This window comes from Anomaloglossus baeobatrachus, chromosome 3, assembly GCF_048569485.1.
Source record: "Anomaloglossus baeobatrachus isolate aAnoBae1 chromosome 3, aAnoBae1.hap1, whole genome shotgun sequence".
In the NCBI taxonomy this organism is placed as follows: domain Eukaryota; kingdom Metazoa; phylum Chordata; class Amphibia; order Anura; family Aromobatidae; genus Anomaloglossus; species Anomaloglossus baeobatrachus.
In genome coordinates, this window is record NC_134355.1 from 409,127,404 (window position 1) to 409,147,784 (window position 20,381).

General features: G+C 40.8%; 1 protein-coding gene across 1 annotated transcript in view; it reads right to left on the reverse strand.

Moving 5' to 3' along the window:
• The window catches only part of LRRC1 (leucine rich repeat containing 1), a 222,710-nt gene that overhangs the window by 107,103 nt on the left and 95,226 nt on the right, over positions 1-20,381 (reverse strand). Inside the window, exon 2 of the mRNA XM_075340301.1 lies at positions 15,611-15,728. Coding sequence (XP_075196416.1) covers positions 15,611-15,728 — 118 coding nt within the window. The remainder of the gene's footprint in view (positions 1-15,610; positions 15,729-20,381) is intronic.

Genomic DNA, 20,381 nt, shown 5'->3' on the forward strand with positions numbered 1-20,381 from the left:
ACATTGCAATGATTTCCTATGGGAAATCTTGCTTTGCTCAACGAGTAACTTGGTTAACAAGCACAGTCCCAGAACAGATTGTTCTCGTTAACCAAGGTTCCACTATAATAGCAAAATGTATAACTGTCAATATGTATTGGACTACAATAAATGTTAATAATTAACATAAAAATTGACAGTGTACAATAATGAATATATTTTTAATCAAAAAGTAGTGAGAATAATAAAAATATATATCATGTACTAAATGTGATACAAACTAATAAATAGTAGAAACTACATTCATGGTAAGGTGACAAAGGCATAATATAGTAGCAATGTGGAGTGGATGAAAATAAGATGGCAAATGAAAAATAATAAATATATATCAGGTGAAAAATATTTTAACCTGATAGTAAAATAAAATTAAACTAACAAATGCCAATAAGCAAATTATGCCACATTGCTACATATTAAAGAATCACCACTAAGACACCCTGACACGTTTCGCCGTGGCTTTCTCCAAGGGCATATGTGGTATGTATAGAATCAGAATTCACCTTTTGTGCCTCCTCTATTTCCTCATAGACTGTAAGCTTACGAGCAGGGCCCTCACTCCTCTTGGTATCTTAATGTTGTTATTTTGTATTGTCTCATTGTCTGTACATGTCCCCTCTGAATTGTAAAGCGCTGCAGAATATGTTGGCGCTATAGAAATAAAACTTATTATTATTATTATTAGAAAGTGCCAGTATAGCACTGGCTTCAGTTTATATATGAAAATCCTGGTGGTTGGTCCTCTAAGTGTGCTTTAATAAAATGGAAAACCATTATTGTGTGCCTTATCCAACAGCCAAGCAAGTGTCCCTTATCACATTCCGTGAGTGCAGCCTCACAATACCCATATAATCAAAGAAACTGCTTATACTGAAATAGCACCAACCCTCACATTTGTTTCGACAAAGGAGTCTTCATCTGAGGGTCAGGTTTATATCAGGTTTTTATGTTTTGAAATTAATTTTTTCATTTTTCTGCCAGCAGATAAGACTACTTTATTCTTCTGGTCAGTACGATTACAGTGATGTCACATTTATGAGGGTTTTTTAGGTTTTACCTCCTTCACACAAATACCATTTTACAGAACAAAAAAAAAAAAAAGATTTTGCATTACTATATTCTGACAGTTGTGGCTTTTTTATTTTTCCTAGCGACAAAGTTGTACGGCAGCTTGTTTATTTGCAGAACGAAATGACTTTTTAGGGATACCATTTCTGTTCATGAAGTGACTTTTAGATTGTATTTTAATCCCCTTTTTTCCAGCGGTTTGATGAAGAAGCCTAATTTTTGCCACTATCTTTTACGGTGTCCATTGAAGGGGTTAACTAGTGTAACTAGTTTAGTTCCGTATATGGTGATACCAAATGTGTACTTTTTTTTCTATGCATATTTTCGCTTTTACATGAATGTGTGTTTATTAGTATAATTTTTTTAATTTTTATTTTACATTTTTTTTACTTTTCTTCTTCTTATGGGTCACAAACTTATTAGTCTGATTATGTAATGCATTTCTGTGCACAAGTATGGCAATGAATTATACCTGTCAGTTTTACACCATATGCAAGGATGGTTGACCTTAGGGAGATCAACATCCAGCACCGCGGAGCACCATCACGTGTTTCTCAACGCAGTGATTCTAGAGCAATGTCCCCTGTGAAATATTCAAAACAAGAAAGCCTGCGGAGACCCCATCACATGTTTCTCAACGCTGGCAGGAAACTAGCCAGGTCTTTCACCGGCAAGGAACAAGACTACTACTAGGCATTGCTTCCACTAGCCAGTTTCCTACTCCACACTGATGAGGGGCAAATACCCCGAAACAGCTGTCTGTGGATGGATACCATGTTTGGCATAGGTGGTCTCCTTGACTGGAGACTGCCCTTCCCGTGGTTGTTCCTTCCCAGTGAAAGACCTGGCTAGTTTCCTCCCAGCGTTGAGAAACATGTGATTGAGTCTCCTCAGGCTTTCTTGTTTTGTTAGTTTTACATCGACGGTACACCTGTTAGACCATGCTCTTGGCATGGTCTAACAAGGCCACTGTAGTCACATAACCTGGGGATCGTCATTTGACCTTGGGTTGTCATGGAAACAATTGAGTGTGATCACATCGAGGGGCGTCCCGATCAGGTGGGAGAGGGAGCTCCCTCTACCAGTCTCCTAAATGTTCTGATTGCTATTTAGGGAATTAAATAGAAAGATGAGAAGCAGCCATCGGCGCTGGCTGTGAGAGCTGGAGACGAGCTATCACTGAAGCCGAGCTCTTGGCAGCAATCGAGCGGGCACTGCCCCTGTGCCTGCACGAACACCAGGATGTACTGGTACGTCAATTTCCAGGAAAAAACATCAGAATAGCACGTATTGGTATGTCCAATGTCAGGACTGGGTTCAATATGAAGCCCAAAATGAGCAGGAACTTGGATAGATCAGGTTTTTTTTCTGCCCTATAATATTCTGCCTGCAAATCAGACACTGAATGAAAGTATTGTGTCCCCTTTAATTAAAAATATACAAGTCATTTAGTGGTTAGCGTGGAATTCCTCAAAGGTATTCTGGTTCCTCGCACAAAGGCATACACAGGAAATTATCAATTGTGAGCCCCACTGGGGAAAGGGACCAATGTAGATGTCTGTAAAGCTCTGCAAAAAGGGTTTACGTAGGCGCTTAATTTATTTTTTGCGCTTATAAATGGTGCAAAAAAACCCAGCAAATTCTGTATAGTGTACACCTGTTTGAGAAGGGAAATCGGTTCAGCTCTCCGGCTATTTTAAAATCCACTAAAGTGCACTCGAAACGCGTGGATGTGGACGTTTAACCAGCACAGTTGGTGCTTTTAATGAGCAAATAAAATATGTTAGATTTTACTACACACTCAGAGATAAAGCAATTTTTCTTCTCATACAAAGTTTAGTGCTGGGCAATGGCGTGCTGTCGAGGCCCGGGTGAAGAGGAATGAAAGCATGACTGCTGAGCCAGCGTCTTATTATTAGAGAAATCCTGCAGGATTGAAGACTTTCTTTTGGGAGTTTATCCAGAAGTAAAGGACAGATAGAAAAAAAGGATGACAGTATCAGACTACACAGGGTAGAAAAAAGGATGACAGGATCAGACTACACAGGGTAGAAAAAAGGATGACAGGATCAGACTACACAGGGTAGAAAAAAGGATGACAGGATCAGACTACACAGGGTAGAAAAAAGGATGACAGTATCAGACTACACAGGGTAGAAAAAAGGATGACAGGATCAGACTACACAGGGTAGAAAAAAGGATGACAGGATCAGAATACACAGGGTAGAAAAAAGGATGACAGGATCAGAATACACAGGGTAGAAAAAAGGATGACAGGATCAGACTACACAGGGTAGAAAAAAGGATGACAGGATCAGAATACACAGGGTAGAAAAAAGGATGACAGGATCAGAATACACAGGGTAGAAAAACAGGATGACAGGATCAGAATACACAGGGTAGAAAAACAGGATGACAGGATCAGACTACACAGGGTAGAAAAACAGGATGACAGGATCAGAATACACAGGGTAGAAAAAAGGATGACAGGATCAGAATACACAGGGTAGAAAAAAGGATGACAGGATCAGACTACACAGGGTAGAAAAAAGGATGACAGTATCAGACTACACAGGGTAGAAAAAAGGATGACAGTATCAGACTACACAGGGTAGAAAAAAGGATGACAGGATCAGAATACACAGGGTAGAAAAAAGGATGACAGGATCAGACTACACAGGGTAGAAAAAAGGATGACAGGATCAGAATACACAGGGTAGAAAAAAGGATGACAGGATCAGACTACACAGGGTAGAAAAAAGGATGACAGGATCAGAATACACAGGGTAGAAAAAAGGATGACAGGATCAGAATACACAGGGTAGAAAAAAGGATGGCAGTATCAGACTACACAGGGTAGAAAAAAGGATGACAGGATCAGAATACACAGGGTAGAAAAAAGGATGACAGGATCAGACTACACACGGTAGAAAAAAGGATGACAGGATCAGAATACACAGGGTTTATCTGTTACTATTGGCAGATACTGTATAGATATAATAGAATGAATAAAGCAAAATACAACAAAAGTGATATACAGTACAAATATACATAATACTAAATGCTAAAGAGATGCGTGTTAAGACAAAAAGGTGGCATATATGGCAGTCTTTAGGTTATAACGCGCATCTACTGTTTTTGTAACCTATTTGGCGTGTAAATTGGTTACGATAAAGTAGATTTGCATTGTATATAACTTTTCACACTTCTATTGTCACCCATATTCTGTACTAATCCTGTGGGGGGGGGAAATAATTTCTCAGGGGAAAAAAAAAAAAAGTTGCAAAAGTGTGAGCACCCTTTCATAATTGGGGATGCGACTGGCTTATTTAGACAACAATCACATTTACATATGTTAAATACGGTAGTAGTCAGTACACAGCTGCCATCATTTATAATGATTGATTAACCCTATATAAAAGTTTAGCTATTCTAATAGGATTTTCGTAGTTTTCATTAAACAGCAAAAGCCACTGTACATAAACAGCTCACAACACAGCAAAAGGATCTCATTGTTACAATTTAACATAATTATAAATAAAAAAAAAAAAAGGCGCACTTCCAGGATACACTGTGGAACGTGGAGTGCGAGGTACTGAAGTAAAGGGAGGCGACTGAAGAGAAGTGTGGCATAGTTTTAACACAATCTCATAGTGGTGATAACTGTAGCTGTTTAATTTCATTAGGGAATTGTTGTCTGTGTTTGTCTGGGGTACTGTGAAAAAGCAAAAAAAAAAAAAAAAAAAAAGTGTGTCTAGTGATTTAATCAGTAGTATTAGCCACACTTGTTTCTAGAAGCTTCTAGCAGCTTCTAGTAGTCCTTGTAGAACTATATAAACCAGCCAGAGCAAGCAAGGTGCTGAGAGTGCAAGGTACTGAAGTAAAGGGAGGCGACTGAAGATAAGTGTGGCATAGTTTTAACACAATCTCATAGTGGTGATAACTGTAGCTATTTAAGAAGAGAAGAGTCGCCGTAAGCTGATCAATTGCTGGGACTTGCCGGGTCTCGCTGTTTGAGAACATCGCATTTCGCCTGTCATACGCTACATCAGCATTGTGGAAGAGAAGAAAATCCACATGGTCACCTGCAACACATGCTACATGTTTACGGATCTGCCGCACAAAAAATCCAACTTCACCTGTCAAAAGTGCAAACTTGTTGCCCTCTTAGAGGAAAAGGTGCAGGGACTGGAAGAAAGAATAGCAACTTTGAAGCTAATTAAAGAACATGAGGACTTCTTGGACGAGGCAGAAGCAACAATTCAGGATATGGAAAGTGAGAAAAGCTTCAGAACACATACAGAGGCTGAAAAGTGGACACATGTGACCAAAAGAAGCCAGCGGATCAAGTGGTCGGCACCACCCACACAGCTTAGCAACCAATATGAAGCCCTCATGCTGGAGAAGGAAAATGGCACAGCTCAGGATGATACCGTCTCTACAGGAGAAAACACAGTATCATCAAAAGAAGTTACTTTGTCAACAAAAGCAGAAACAAAAGACACTCAAAAACACTCAGGAGCAACAAGCAGTGCGTCCAGAAAGAAAAGAAGAGTGGTAGTTATGGGCGACTCACTACTAAGAGGCACGGAGGCAACTATCTGCAGGCCGGACATAACCGCACGAGAAGTATGCTGCCTCCCGGGAGCAAAAATCAAGGATGTGGCCAACAGGATACCAACTATCCTCGGATCCAAGGACGAATACCCGTTCCTATTGATACATGTAGGAACAAACGACACGGCAAGAAATGATCTACCAACTATTTGTGAAGACTTTGAAATTCTGGGGAAGAGAATTAAGGAACGGAACGTACAGGTTGTTTTCTCATCAATCCTCCAAGTCGATGGCCATGGTGTCAGAAGATGGAATAGGATACTAGATTTGAACAACTGGCTACGACGGTGGTGCAGGCAGCAAGGATTTGGATTCTTGGACCATGGAGTGAATTACCTCTACGATGGACTTCTCGCAAGAGACGGGATACACCTCACAAAACCTGGGAAACACACGTTCGCCAGAAGGCTTGCCACACTCATCAGGAGGGCTTTAAACTAGAAGAAGAGGGGATGGGAGAAAAAACAGCAGACAAGAACATGCAACAGAAGGACAAACTAATCAAGGATACTAGATGCCGTAAAGAGGACCCAAGACAGGGTACTAAGAAGGAAGCTAAGAAAAGGGGAGCAAAACTTCTTTCCTGCATGCTGACCAATGCAAGAAGCCTGACCAATAAGATGGAGGAACTGGAGCTGGTAATGTATGAGGAAAAATACGACATAGTAGGAATAACTGAGACATGGTTAGATGATAGTTATGACTGGGCGGCTAACCTGCAAGGATATGAATTGTTTAGGAGGGATCGTAAAAAAAGGAAAGGGGGTGGAGTCTGTCTATATATAAAGTCCAGTTTAAAGCCCAGACTAAGAGAAGATATTCAAGAGGGAAATGAAGAGGTGGAGTCTCTATGGGTGGAGATACAAGGAGGGAAAACTAATAAAATCCTCATAGGGGTTTGTTATAAGCCACCAAATATAACAGAAACCACTGAAAATGTATTATTGAAACAAATAGACAAAGCAGCAAATCACAATGAGGTGATTATTATGGGGGACTTCAATTACCCCGATATAGACTGGGAAACTGAAACCTGCGTATCTCAGAAAGGAAACCGGCTTCTGTCAGTAACTAAGGATAATTATCTGTCCCAACTTGTGCCGGGCCCAACTAGAGGGACAACCCTTCTGGACTTAATTTTAAGCAACAGGCCAGATAGAATAACAGACGTACGAGTGGATGGGCACCTAGGGAATAGTGACCACAATATAATACAATTCCACTTGTCCTTCAGTAAGGTGCCTTGGAGGGGGGTTACAAAAACGCTGAATTTCAGGAAAGCAAAGTTTGATCAGCTTAGAGAAGACCTTCGCCAAATTAATTGGGACAATGTCCTCAAAAATGGGAGCACAGAAAATAAGTGGGAAATTTTTAAATCGGTATTAAACACCCATTGCGAGCGAGCCATACCGTACGGAAATAAAAGGGCTAGGAACAGGAGAAAACCAATGTGGCTAAATAAGGATGTAAAAGGGGCAATGAATAATAAGAAAAAGGCATTTAAAAAGCTAAAACAAGAAGGCAGCGAGGAAGCATTAAAAATATATAGAGAAAAAAATAAAATGTGTAAAAAACAAATATATTTAGCAAAAGTAGAAACTGAGAGACTCATTGCTAAGGAAAGCAAAGCAAATCCCAAACTATTCTTTAATTATATAAACAGAAAAAAGATTAAAATTTATGGTGTTGGCCCTTTAAAGAATAATGAGGGTAAAATCATAGAAAGCGATGTGGGAAAAGCAAATGTTTTAAATACTTTTTTCTCAACTGTGTTCACACAGGAAAAAGCATATGCCAGGGGAAATGCAGAGTGATCATGTAGATGCCCCATTAAGTATGACCTGCCTAACCCAGGAAGAAGTGCAGAACCGACTTAGTAACATTAAAATTGACAAATCACCAGGCCCTGATGGCATTCACCCTCGGGTATTAAGGGAGTTAAGTAATGTGATAGACAGGCCTCTATTCCTTTTATTTAAAGACTCTATAGAAACTGGGTCTGTTCCACTGGATTGGCGGCTAGCAAATGTGGTACCAATATTCAAAAAAGGGTGCAAAAGGGAACCTGGAAACTATAGGCCGGTAAGCTTAACATCTGTTGTGGGTAAAATGTTTGAAGGGTTTTTAAGGGATACTATTATGGAATGTCTCAAGGTTAATAACTGTTTAACTCCATATCAACATGGATTTATGAAGGATCGCTCCTGTCAAACTAACCTGATCAGCTTCTATGAGGATGTAAGCTCTCACATGGACCGAGGAGAATCATTGGATGTCATTTATCTCGACTTCGGTAAAGCATTTGACACGGTCCCACATAAAAGACTGATAAGTAAAATGAGAAAGCTTGGGCTCGGGGAAAATGTGTGTAGATGGGTAGGTAGCTGGCTTAGTGGTAGAAAACAAAGAGTGGTTATTAATGGCACATACTCAGATTGGGCCAGGGTTACTAGTGGGGTGCCACAGGGGTCTGTATTGGGCCCCCTACTATTTAATATATTTATTAATGATCTGGTGGATGGTTTAAAGAGTAAAATATCAGTATTTGCAGATGATACAAAACTATGTAAGGTAGTTAACACAAAGGAGGACAGTTTGCAACTACAGATGGATTTGAGTAAATTGGAGAATTGGGCTGAAAAATGGCAAATGAGGTTTAACACAGATAAGTGTAAGGTTATGCACATAAGAAGGAGAAACAGATGCTACCATTACTTACTAAATGGGAAACCGCTGGGGAAATCAGACATGGAAAAAGACAGGCATCTTAGTGAATAAGAATCTAAATTGGAGTGCCCAGTGTCAGGCAGCAGCCACCAAAGCAAATAGGGTGATGGGATGCATTAGAAGAGGTCTGGGGGCACGAGATGAAAACATCATTCTCCCTCTGTACAAATCACTCGTCAGACCACACTTGGAGTATTGTGTGCAATTTTGGGCGCCGGTGCTGAAGAAAGACATTACTGAACTTGAAAGGGTTCAGAGGCGGGCTACTAAAATAATAAATGGAATGGGTGCATTACAATACACGGAAAGGTTATCAAAATTAGGTCTATTTACTCTAGAAAAGAGAAGACTTAGGGGAGACCTAATAAATATGTACAAATATATCAGAGGGCCATATACAGATCTCTCCCATGATCTGTTTGTACCAAGGACTATGACAAGAACAAGGGGGCATTCTTTTCGATTGGAGGAAAGAAAATTCCTATATCAGCATAGAAGAGGGTTCTTTACGGTAAGAGCAGTGAGGCTCTGGAACTCTCTTCCTGAGGAAGTGGTGATGGCCAACTCACTGAATGAATTTAAGAGAGGAATGGATGCATTTCTTGTTAGCAAAAGTATAGAAGGTTATAAATAGCATAATCTTACAGGTAGATAGAAGAGCGACCAAGATTATTAGAGGAATGGGTGGGCTGCAACACCAAGACAAGTTATTAAACTTGGGGTTAGTTAGTTAGGAAAAACAAAGGCTTAGGGGGATTTAATCACAATGTATAAATATATGAGGGGACAGTACAGAGACCTTTCCAAAGATCTCTTTACACCTAGGCCTGCGACTGGAACACGGGGGCATCCGCTACGTCTTGAGGAAAGAAGGTTTAATCATAATCACAGACAAGGATTCTTTACTGTACGAGCAGTGAAACTATGGAGCTCTCTGCCGTATGATGTTGTAATGAGGGATTCACTAGTAAAATTTAAGCAGAGCCTGAACGCATTTCTTGAAAAATATAATATTACCAGTTATGTATATTAGATTTTATGACAGGGTGTTGATCCAGGGAACTAGTCTGATTGCCGTATGTGGAGTCAGGAAGGAATTTTTTTCCCCATTGGAGCTTATTTGACACATTGGGGTTTTTTTGCCTTCCTCTGGATCAACATGTTAGGCTACAGGTTGAACTAGATAGACTTAGAGTCTCCCTTCAACCTTAAAAACTAAACTAAACGTCTGCTGCTTTCCAGCGTTACTGTGTGGGACGCATTTGTGTTCCACTTTGGGCCCGCTGTTGATTTGTGCTAGGACGCGTGCACGGACAGGGTTGGTGGAACGCATTTGCGTTCCACCTTAAAAAACATCTGGTCGTTGCCTCTTGGCCCCCCCCCTCTGACGTTCTTCCGGTACACACTTTGGAACACATTTGCGCTCCAGGCCGGCACATTACGGAATTACTTCCGGTTTGTTCTTTTGTATATGTCCAATGTTGTTTTATTTTACACGCTAGACGCGCCTTCTTTAATACATCTATTCTTTACTGTACATTTGGAGAGGTTTTGTATCTTTATTAACTGGCCACTGGTGCATGTCAGGGGGCGTGGCCTATCGTTTAAAGAGCCGTACTCTTTCTGGGCAATTCAGGTATCACCCTCACACACCATTGTTCTGGTGCTCCAGGAAGGCTCCTGCATTGACGATTGACCTCCTGGACCTGTCCCCTGATGATTCCCTGACATCTTTGGGAGGAAACGTGGGACCTGTTTCTGATAAGTTTCTGATGCTTCCATGTTATTTTGATGGGGCTTTTTTGCTAACTGTATGGTGCTAGTGTTGACCTTTGCAGGGTTTATTCGGGTCAATTAGAATCTCTCGTCGGTGAATGGAGGCGCCACAACCCTAGGGCGTCATACCCTTCATTGCTAGGTAGGGAGAGGCCCATTAGGGCAACTTAGGCATAGTTTATCCTTCTCCCTCCTAGCATTTTTAATTACAACATATCCTGCATTGTCAGGTTTTGTGTTATTGTGGTTTTTTGACCTTTTAATAATATTAGATTAAAAGTTATGTTTTAATGGGGATTTATATCTATGGTTTTTAGAATTAAAAAAACAGCTCAAGATGCACAAAATAAGCAGTCACTGAGCCCCAGATTAGAATGCTACGGGTCTTGGAAAATTGCGACAAAAGCACAATTTTTTTTTGGACAAACTTCTGCATTGTTTTCACCCCTTAGATAAAAAGTAAAGTAAAACAATACAAGTTTGGTATCTACGAACTCGGACCGATGTGAAGCATCATATTAACATGTTAGTTTTACCACATTATGAATGTGGTGAATAAAATACCCCCAAACCATTGAGGAATTTCACTTTTTTTTTTTTCCCCACTATTTCTATACATTTGTAATTTTTTTTCCCATTTTCCAGTACACTATATCGTAAAACTAAAGTTCTAATTTAAAAAGTAAAACTAGTCCCGCAAACAAGCCTTCATATGGTAATATTGACGGAAAAATAAAAAAAAAGTTATGGCTCTTTGAAGAAGGGGAGGAAAAAACGAAAATTAAAAATGGAAAATCGCTTGGGGTGAAGGGGTTAAAAGAGAATGTCAGCAGGTTTTTGCTATTTAATCTGAAAGCTGCATACTGTTGGGGCAGATATCCTGATTTCAAGGATGTGTTACTTTTTCAGTAGCTTGATGTAGTTTCAATACAATGAGTGTTTTACAGGCAGGCGTTCATCACTGCAGGACTAGGTGTCTCTGCCAGGCAGTCCAAGTAACAGCCCCCAACACTGATTGGCAGCTTGCCAACAATGTACAGTGTACACAGGAAGCTGCCTATCAGGGGTGTTGTAATCCAGAGCTCAGCATTCATAGCACTGCTAAATCTACAGCAGAGGAAACAAGGGTTTTATGAAAACTGTATCCAGCAGCCCAGTAAGTGATACATCGCTGGAATTGGGATCTCTGTCCCTTCCTCATGCTGCTGTCAGATTACATAGCAAAAACCTGATAACCGATTCCCTTTAATTCCAATAATGTGTGCAGATTTATAATAAATGGGTTTTATAGTTAGGTGAGGAGTAAATCGTATGCCTCAGTTCACCTAATTAATGGCAGTAAAATATGTGGTGGTTTTTAACCTATTCCATGATTTATTTTTTTGTCACACTCCATGACACAAAGTGGAAAGACTGAAAACAGAAAATGTGAAAAACCAATTCACTGTATAACACTAATAGAAAAAGGAAAGGCTGACAGTGTACACCCATCACTCACTGGAAGGATGTGAGCCTGGACAAAAGGGGGCAGCGGGTCATCTCCCAGACCCTGTACAACATGCATCTTTACACAATACTGTGCCTGCCCTCACATTCATCCCGGCACTAGAGCCGGCATCACACCTACTCTCCCGAAGCCTATAATGTACTGAGGCAGGCGGATGACCTCCTGAAGTCTGATTAGGAGGTGAATATTAAGGAGTTTTCACATTAGTCCCTTTACAGACTGATAAATCGTAAGAAGGCTTGTGCTCAATCACTTACCCACGGAAATATGACAGCTGATAAACACAATACTTATTCACTAGTTTATACTTTATATACAGTGACGAGGAAAAAGTTAAGAATGTTATTAATTTTTGACTTTCAGTCCCCATATCTCACCATCCACTACGGCTTTGAGCGTGAGACTACCATCATTTTATAGACAATCATCTTGGCTATCCCATACATAAATTTGACTTGCAACTATTTAGCATATGATTCCAACCACTGGTTAGAATCAAGGAGCAGTCATGAAGATTTCCTAAGAAAAAAAAAAAGATACAGCACCATCCAGCTCAGATGATGGTATCTTGGCCAAGAAAATTGCTAAACTGCATCATGTCATTTCCATGACAGTAGGACGAATACAAAATAAAGTCCATCCATCCAAATGCCAAGAGGTGGAAGTCAACAACTTGGCTCATCGCAAGGTCTATTATTTCTGGCGATACAAACATGACAGTGGAGGTGGCCTGTGCTTCGTAATAGGAGATCGTAGATGTCCATGCAACGCACGTTTCACAGGTCTAGAATGGTGGTCCAAAAAAAAGGTGAAGCAGCATCAACATCAAGATCATCAAAATAAGTTCTAGATCGAGTTTGCAAAAAAAGTATGAAAAGTGAACAGCAGAAGACTACAAACAGGTGATTTGGAGCAATGAGAGGAAAGTAAATAGACTAGGCTCTGATGGTGGAAATGGGTCTGGAAGAAACAAGGGAAAAACGGGCTAACTGATTCAGAAATTTAAGGTACTGTCAAGTTTGGTGGAATAAACCTGATATGTGGTGGCTTCACAGCCAAAAGTGAAGGATACTTTACCAGGATCAATGGTGGTCTCAATGCTGAGCTATATGTGTGAGTATCCTAGAAGGCAAGTTACTTTGTACACTCCAGTACTAGGAGTATGAAAATGGCAGCAGTGTACCAGCAGGATGACGACACGAAGCACATGTGGAGTTTGGCGAGGAAGTAATTCAATGACAATGAAGTAGAGGTTCTGGATTAGACCCCAGAGTCCCTAAACCTCAACCTAGTTGAACACTTGTGGGTAGAGTTGAAGAAAAAGCTGTTGGGAATGTGTAGAAGTGACCTGGGATCAGATTTCGGTCGAGACATGCTTGATTCTTATTGAGAGGATGCCAAGAAGGATTCAGGCAGTGTTGAAAGCCAAAAGGTGGAGTTACAAAATACTAAACAAAAAGGAAATAAAATTTAAATTTCTATTTTTAGGAGCAAGACAGTAACAATGCAGTGACATAGGAAGAATCTGTATAACTAATCATATGCTAAATAATTGCAAGTCAAATTTAATTATGATATAGCCAAGATAATTGCCTAGAAAATGAAAGTCTCACATTGAAAGCTGTAATGGATGGTGAGATACAGAGCCTAAAAGTCAAAAGTTCAAAACATTGTTACCCTTTTGCTCGTCAGTGTATGACTGCATCATAATATTCTATTTACTTTAGGACACACTATGGGCTTTCTTCCAGTTTTAATTAGACGATGTGAACTTTAGCTTTATTCGACCTTTAAAGGAGGTAATATGAAATACTAATTACAACTTTATGCTTCAATGTATAAGGTCAGAAGTGCAACCAATGTTATTAACCCCTTCAGCCCCGGGGCACTTTCCGTTTTTGTTTTTTGCTCCCCTTCTTCCGAGAGCCGTACTTTTTTATTTTTCCGTCAATCTTGCCATATGAGGGCTTTTTTCTGCGGGACAAGTTGTACTTTTAAATGAAACCATAAGTTTTACCATATAGTGTACTGGAAAACAGCAAAAAAATTCAAAGTGTGGAAAAACTGCAAAAAAAGTGTGATGGCACAATAGTTTTTGGGATGTTTTATTCACTGTGTTCACTATATGGTAAAACTGATGTATCTATGTGATGCCTGAGGTCGGTGCGAGTTTGTAGACACCAAACATGTATAGGTTTACTTGTATCTAAGGGGTTAAAAAAAATTCACAAGCTTGTCCAATAAAAGTGGCGTACGTTTTGCGCCATTTTCCGAAACCCATAGAGTTCTCATTTTTCTCAGTGACTGCTTATTTTTTGCGTCTTGAGCTGTCGTTTCTAATGGTACCATTTTTACGCAGATGCTACTTTTTGATCGCCTGTTATTGCATTTTGCGTAAAACTTGCGGTGACCAAAAAACATAATTTTGGTGTTTGGAATTTTTTTGCCACTATGCCGTTTACCAATCAGATTAATTGATTTTATATTTTGATAGATCGGCATTTCTGAATGCGGCAATACCAAATATGTGTATATTTATTTATTTTTTAACCCTTTAATTTTCAATGGGGGGAAAGGGGGGTGATTTGAACTTTTAGGTTTGTTTTTTTTGTTTTTTTTTTAAAAACTTTTTTTTACTTTTTTTTTATTTTACTAGTTCCCCTAGGTGGCTATAGCGATCAATCTGATCGCTCTTATCTATCTGCTGATCACAGCTATACAGCTGTTAACAGCAGATACAGTCACTTCCTGTTTCACTCTGCTCCGGGTCGAGTGAAAACGGAAGTGAAACGTCATAGCTGCAGGCGTCATCACATGACCCTGTGCTACGATGGCAACCACCGAAAATCACGTGATCACTCACGTCACTTCCGGTGGGGGCGGCGGTAAGTGAAAATCTTCACCGCGCGTATATACATCTCGCTGCCAGACTTTGGCAGTGAGATGTAAGGGGTTAATGTTACGGGTGGAATGAGATTCCACTCGTAACATGCAGGCACACGTCAGCTGTTGAAAACAGCTGATGTGTGCCGATCAACGCCGCCTGTCCGCGGCAGGGAGCGGGGCTTAACGGGACACGCTCCATGACGGATATATCCGTCCATGGTCGTGAAGGGGTTAAAGAAGCCCTCCAATGTAGTTTCCTTTAATACTAAACCTTTGCATATGTGCATGTATATATACTCACCTATTGCCACCTCCTCTGGTACCCAGTTCAGTTTTTCCTCTTCACACTAACATTGTTATTTGGCTCACTCTATACGGGAGATGAAGTTTCTTTTGCAATGTAAACCTAGTGAGTCTCCTTCTGATGCCCCATAGGCTTACACTGTAACAGACACTTTCAGGTTATACACAGTATAGTGTGGTAGGGTGATGCTGAGGAGCGGTGAGGATTCTGAAAAGAGGAGCAGAAGTACGCTGAATACCAGAGAAGGAGGTAAGTGAGTATATTAACAAGCACACTACATACACATGTACACAGATTTATCAATCGAATGCTGTCCCCGTTTCATTCATTCCCTTGTTGTGGTGTGCAAAAGCATGACTGCTGCAGCCAGTCCAGCCCAAAGGCCAGTTGATAGCCACTAATACCGCCCTGGTCAGTGATTGGCTGCAGCAGTCACATAACGTGGTGTCACAGCTTTTGGGGCTGGGTAGGCAGCAGTTTTGCATGACTTAAGTAAAAAAAAAAATAAAAAAAAAAATATATAGCAATCATGAAGCTGATGGCGTTTGGATGAACTCCCAAGATGTGTTTGGAGAAAGGAAATTTGTCACAAGCCATCCTTTCCTTACACGTTTCTTCATATTAGATTAATTAAAAAGAAAAAAAACAAAACATAAAAGTGAGAAAGTTATTGAGAATTGTCAACTTACCATTGCGAGACACATCAAGTTCTACCAATTGCATAAAGTTTGCTATCTCCGGGGGAAGGCGCTGAATTTCATTATCACTAAGACCAAGTTTTCGTAACTTCACAAGCTGGAAAAATTGCTGAAAGACAAAACACATTAAATGTCAACTTTATATTAAGTCACATATTATCCATGCACCCCCAAGATGAAATGGATAGGAAATATGATTCAGAAGAATCTAACTGATGGGAATGGTGACTTCTGAGTCGAATGATTGAATGTAGCTTAGAAGTGAAGAATGATTGACCTTCATAAGAAAGCTCTGCCATAGAAGCAGAAGCAATAATGATCTCATTATCAATAACACAATATTCCTGATCCTAAGGCCGGGTTCAGACAAATATATTTCATGGTTCATATATGGACCATAATGCCCTATAACACTCAGTGGTGAGCACTGTTGCTTTGGAGCGCTGCGGTCCCAGGGTCAAATCCAACCAAGGACATCTGTGCAACAACCAAGGACAACATCTGCAAGGAGTCTGTATGTTCTCCCTGTGTTTGTGTGGGTTTCCACTGGGTTCTCAGCTTTCCTCCCACACTCCAAAGACAAACTGATAGGGCATGTGCCCACGGGATAAAGTTACTACGGAATTTGCTGCGGAAAACACACAAATTTTCTACAATTTCCAGATAAATCCGCGGGTTTACGTAAGTACAGATATTCCCCATGCTATCCTATGGGATTTGAGGAGTGCTGTTTCAATGCTGCGGTATTTGCGGCTGCAGAAAATGCAGTGGATTTCCCGCAGCCGCACGTAACTGCAGATCATGCGGAACTATCTGCAGAATTCCTGCCTTTCCACTATGGAGATACAGCCTTGTATACACATAAAAGGATATAAATCCAAGTCAGGAGACTCCCTTGTAAGAGCAGGCATTGCGATCTGTATACAGACCTTGAAATACGATCGTGTGAACTCCGCCTTAAACTGCTTTCACACATCCGTTTTTTTCAGTGCGGCTCAAATACCTATGCAATGGATGCGGCGAAAAAACTGATCCGTTGCATACGTTTTTCCATGCGGCCCGTCCGTTTTTTGACGGATGCGGCTTGATACGGAGCATGTGCAGTGCAAAAAAACGCATCCAGCGTCCATAGGCTTGCATTGTAAATCGCGCCGCATCGCGCTGAATCCGGCGTGATGCGGTTTTTTCGCCGCACCAAAAAACATGTCAGGCAACGTTCCATCCGGCTGATGCATGGGCTAAATATGCCGCATCCGGCAAAAAACGGACGCAGCGCAAGGCCATGCGGCACAATACGGCGCTAATGCAAGTCTATGAGTGAAAAACCGCAACCGGCGGCAAAAAAAAAACAAAAAAAGGTTGCATTCTTTCTGCAGAGGGCCGTATTGTGCCACTCAGCAAAAAACGGATGTGTGAACTCAGCCTAAGGCCCCTTTCACACGTCAGTGATTCTGGTACGTTTGTGCTTTTTTTTTTAAACGTACCAGAATCACTGACATACGCAGACGCATTATAATGAATGGGTCTGCTCACACCAGTGATTTTTCACTGCACGTGTCTCCGTGCGGCGTACCTGCGTCTCCGTGATTGCCGCACGGAGACATGTCAATTTTTTTCTGGCATCACTGATGTCCCACGGACCACGCAGTGGTGTGGTCCGTGAAACACGTGCCAGAAAAAAACGTGCTTTTAAAATAAAAATCATTTTTACTCACCCGGCTCCAGCGATGTCCTCTGCAGCCCGTGCAGCCTGCTGCTTCTGAGCCGGCTCATTACTGTCGCGCATATTCATGATGCACGACACAGCCGACCCGGAAGCAGCTGCTGCGGGGGTCACCGCCGGCCGGATGCTGCACCGCGGGAGCGATCAGCACCAAGGAGAGTGGGAGCGGGCACAGGTGAGTGAATCTCTAAGTGCAATCACGGGCCACGGAGAACGGAGCCCGGATTGCACTTAGACAACCCACGTGTGCCTTAATTCACGGCACACGGAGGGACATGTGCGTGTTTTACACGCCAGTGAAAAACGTCTCTGTTTTTCACTGACGTGTGAAACGGGCCTTACCCTCATTCAGTAAAGCAGTGTCCTCTACCCTACTACACAACAAGCACCTTCAAATGTTTCACCTTCAAGACATATTGCTGTAAGAAACAGCACATTCATGCAGGACGGATCCCAGGTCAGAACAGCAAAGTGTTTACTCAATGGATTGTTCTCATTTGGTGAAGAATGTGGCTCACGTCCTCCTCCACGTTATTACTGCATACCAGACAGGGAAAACACGCACACACTTCTCTAAGTATACAGAGGCAACATAACACCGCTGTGAAATGTACAATGACTGCAACTAAGCATCACAGGACCAGTCATTGGATTGCTTTTTATTAACGATAGTTCTTTCTTTTTCTTCTGTGCCTCTGTTTCAAACTTATGCCTCCAAATAGTAAAGAGGAAAATGTCCTCTTCAACGCACTGTGTACACCACAGAAATGCTATGTGGGCGCTCGCCTCTATAACGGGTTGGACGGTACATGCCAACATGGAGGAAAGGAAAACCTGCACCATTATTACCGGGGGCATCACTTTGGAATGGAAGGGCAGGAAAAAAAAATACTGTTCTAGAGTTAGGGAAAACAGCAGCAATTGGAGTAAGTATGCCAAAATCCAGTGAATGGACCTCTTGAAAAACAGATCAGCCACCATATTTGACAGATTGCATACTTTATTAAGTATATCTTCGTGCTGCTGAGATCTCACACTGCTCAGTACAAGTAGCAGTCATCGGTGGAGATTGAATCAAATATGACCCAGATCTAAGCACAATCTTTTCCATACGATGTCCTGCAGTCATAAAGGTCTTTTTTGCACAAGCAAATATAAACTTAAACAATTTGTTTATGTGATTATCAAAAATCTCTAAAATATAGCTGTGTCTTTATAAATTAACTGATCAAAACAGATTCAATATTCTATGTCTATTAACAGACCTAAACAAATATGAATCAATTGACACAGTTTCATTATAATCATTTTAAAATCAGTATTTTTTATTGAAGAATTATTTAAAAAAAAAAAAAAAAAAAAAAAAAAAAAAAAAAAAAAAAAAAGGACAATACCACCAGTGTGGATGCAGACAAACAGAACCAAAATAAGACAATTTCCAAATCATCAAATGTATACTATTCAGCATAAATATCTGACTATAAATAACCACAAACAACAATAAATGTCAATGATAAATATTAAATACAGTGAAAAGTTATACAAAAAGTGCAAACATGCCTATTGCAATACCCCATTAATCAAAAATCACTCCCATGATCAGTCCTGCTGTATTTTCTAAAACCAACTGCACCTAGCTATAAATAAGCCTAATAAAGTGCATAGTGGATTAGCAGCTTCACAAGGGTTGTAAACAATAGTATTGGAGCGACCTAATTACTGACCAGTGCTGCCAAGATATCAAAGGTCAATTATAATGGTGCAAATGTAGCTAGTAAAGTGCACAATGGCTTAGCAGCTCCCTCAAGATGTAAACAACTACAGCATTATAATTATTGCACTTATACCACCATATTGCTGTGCACTTATTCAAATGTCTCCTGGCTTTTGTGTGTGTCTGCCTGCTGCCTCCGATGCACGTTTCGTCACCTTCTTCAGGGTAGTTTTAGAACATATTTTGTTTGTATGGGCAATAAGCCATTGAAAAGGAATTTGTCCTCAGATTTTTGCCACCTAGAGACAAACATACTGAAGAAAAAGAGAGTCACTAATTCCAACAATGTGTTGCCTACTGGGCTGCTTTGTGTAGTTTTGATAAAATCACCTATTTATCAGAAGGAGATTATCCCAAGAAGGCTAGAAAGGTTACTGCCAGGTAGTCCAGCATATTCATAAGCTCTGTATAATCCCACCCCACCACTGATTCTCAACTTTCTGTGTACACTGGATGCATGGGCAGAACATTGCCAATCAGTGGTGTGTGAGGGGTTATACAGAGCTCACCAGAGATTCACAGTATGGAGATTACTTGTTTTCATTGGACAACCCCTTTAAAGGGAACCTGACAGCTGATACATGGGCAGCGTATGTCAGCCACTGGTGGTATTATCTCAGCCAGGTATGTTTGATTCTGAAATTCTACGGCGTATCAGAGGCAAACACATTCCTGGCTGGGGACCAAGCAGCGCAGTAGACTAGTCGGAGAGGTGGGTCCTTGGCGGCTTGTCCCAGCCCATTGGCCTTGACTGACAGGTCTCTGCCTATACATGCATGTAGGCAGAGACCTGTTAGTCACTGTCAGTGGGCAAGGAGAAGCCACAGAGACCCCCGCCTGTCGGACTAATCTACCGCGTGGCACATATTTAAGTATGTTTTGCTCTGCAGCGTTTTAGAGTCTAATATACCTGGCCAGTCGCGGACAGACGCTGCCCATGGATTGTTCAACATCATTTGAAGCGCTGCTTATGTGACATGTATTTGTATAGTTTATCATAGTAGCGCAACATAGTACAAAAACAAACAAAACACTGTGCAGTCTGCCAAAAAGATGGAACTTTATATGACACATTTATAAAAGAAAAGCAAATGCTGAATTAACCAAAAAAGGTCTGAATGTTCAGCAAGTATAAGAATGAGCTTTTAATGGAATGTGGGAGCGAGATTTCCATAAAAGTGATTTGCAGTAGTAGAGGGGTAATGCGTATTATATTGCTTCTCCGTGGATTTGGCAATAAAGCTTTGAAATTAAATAAAAGCTGA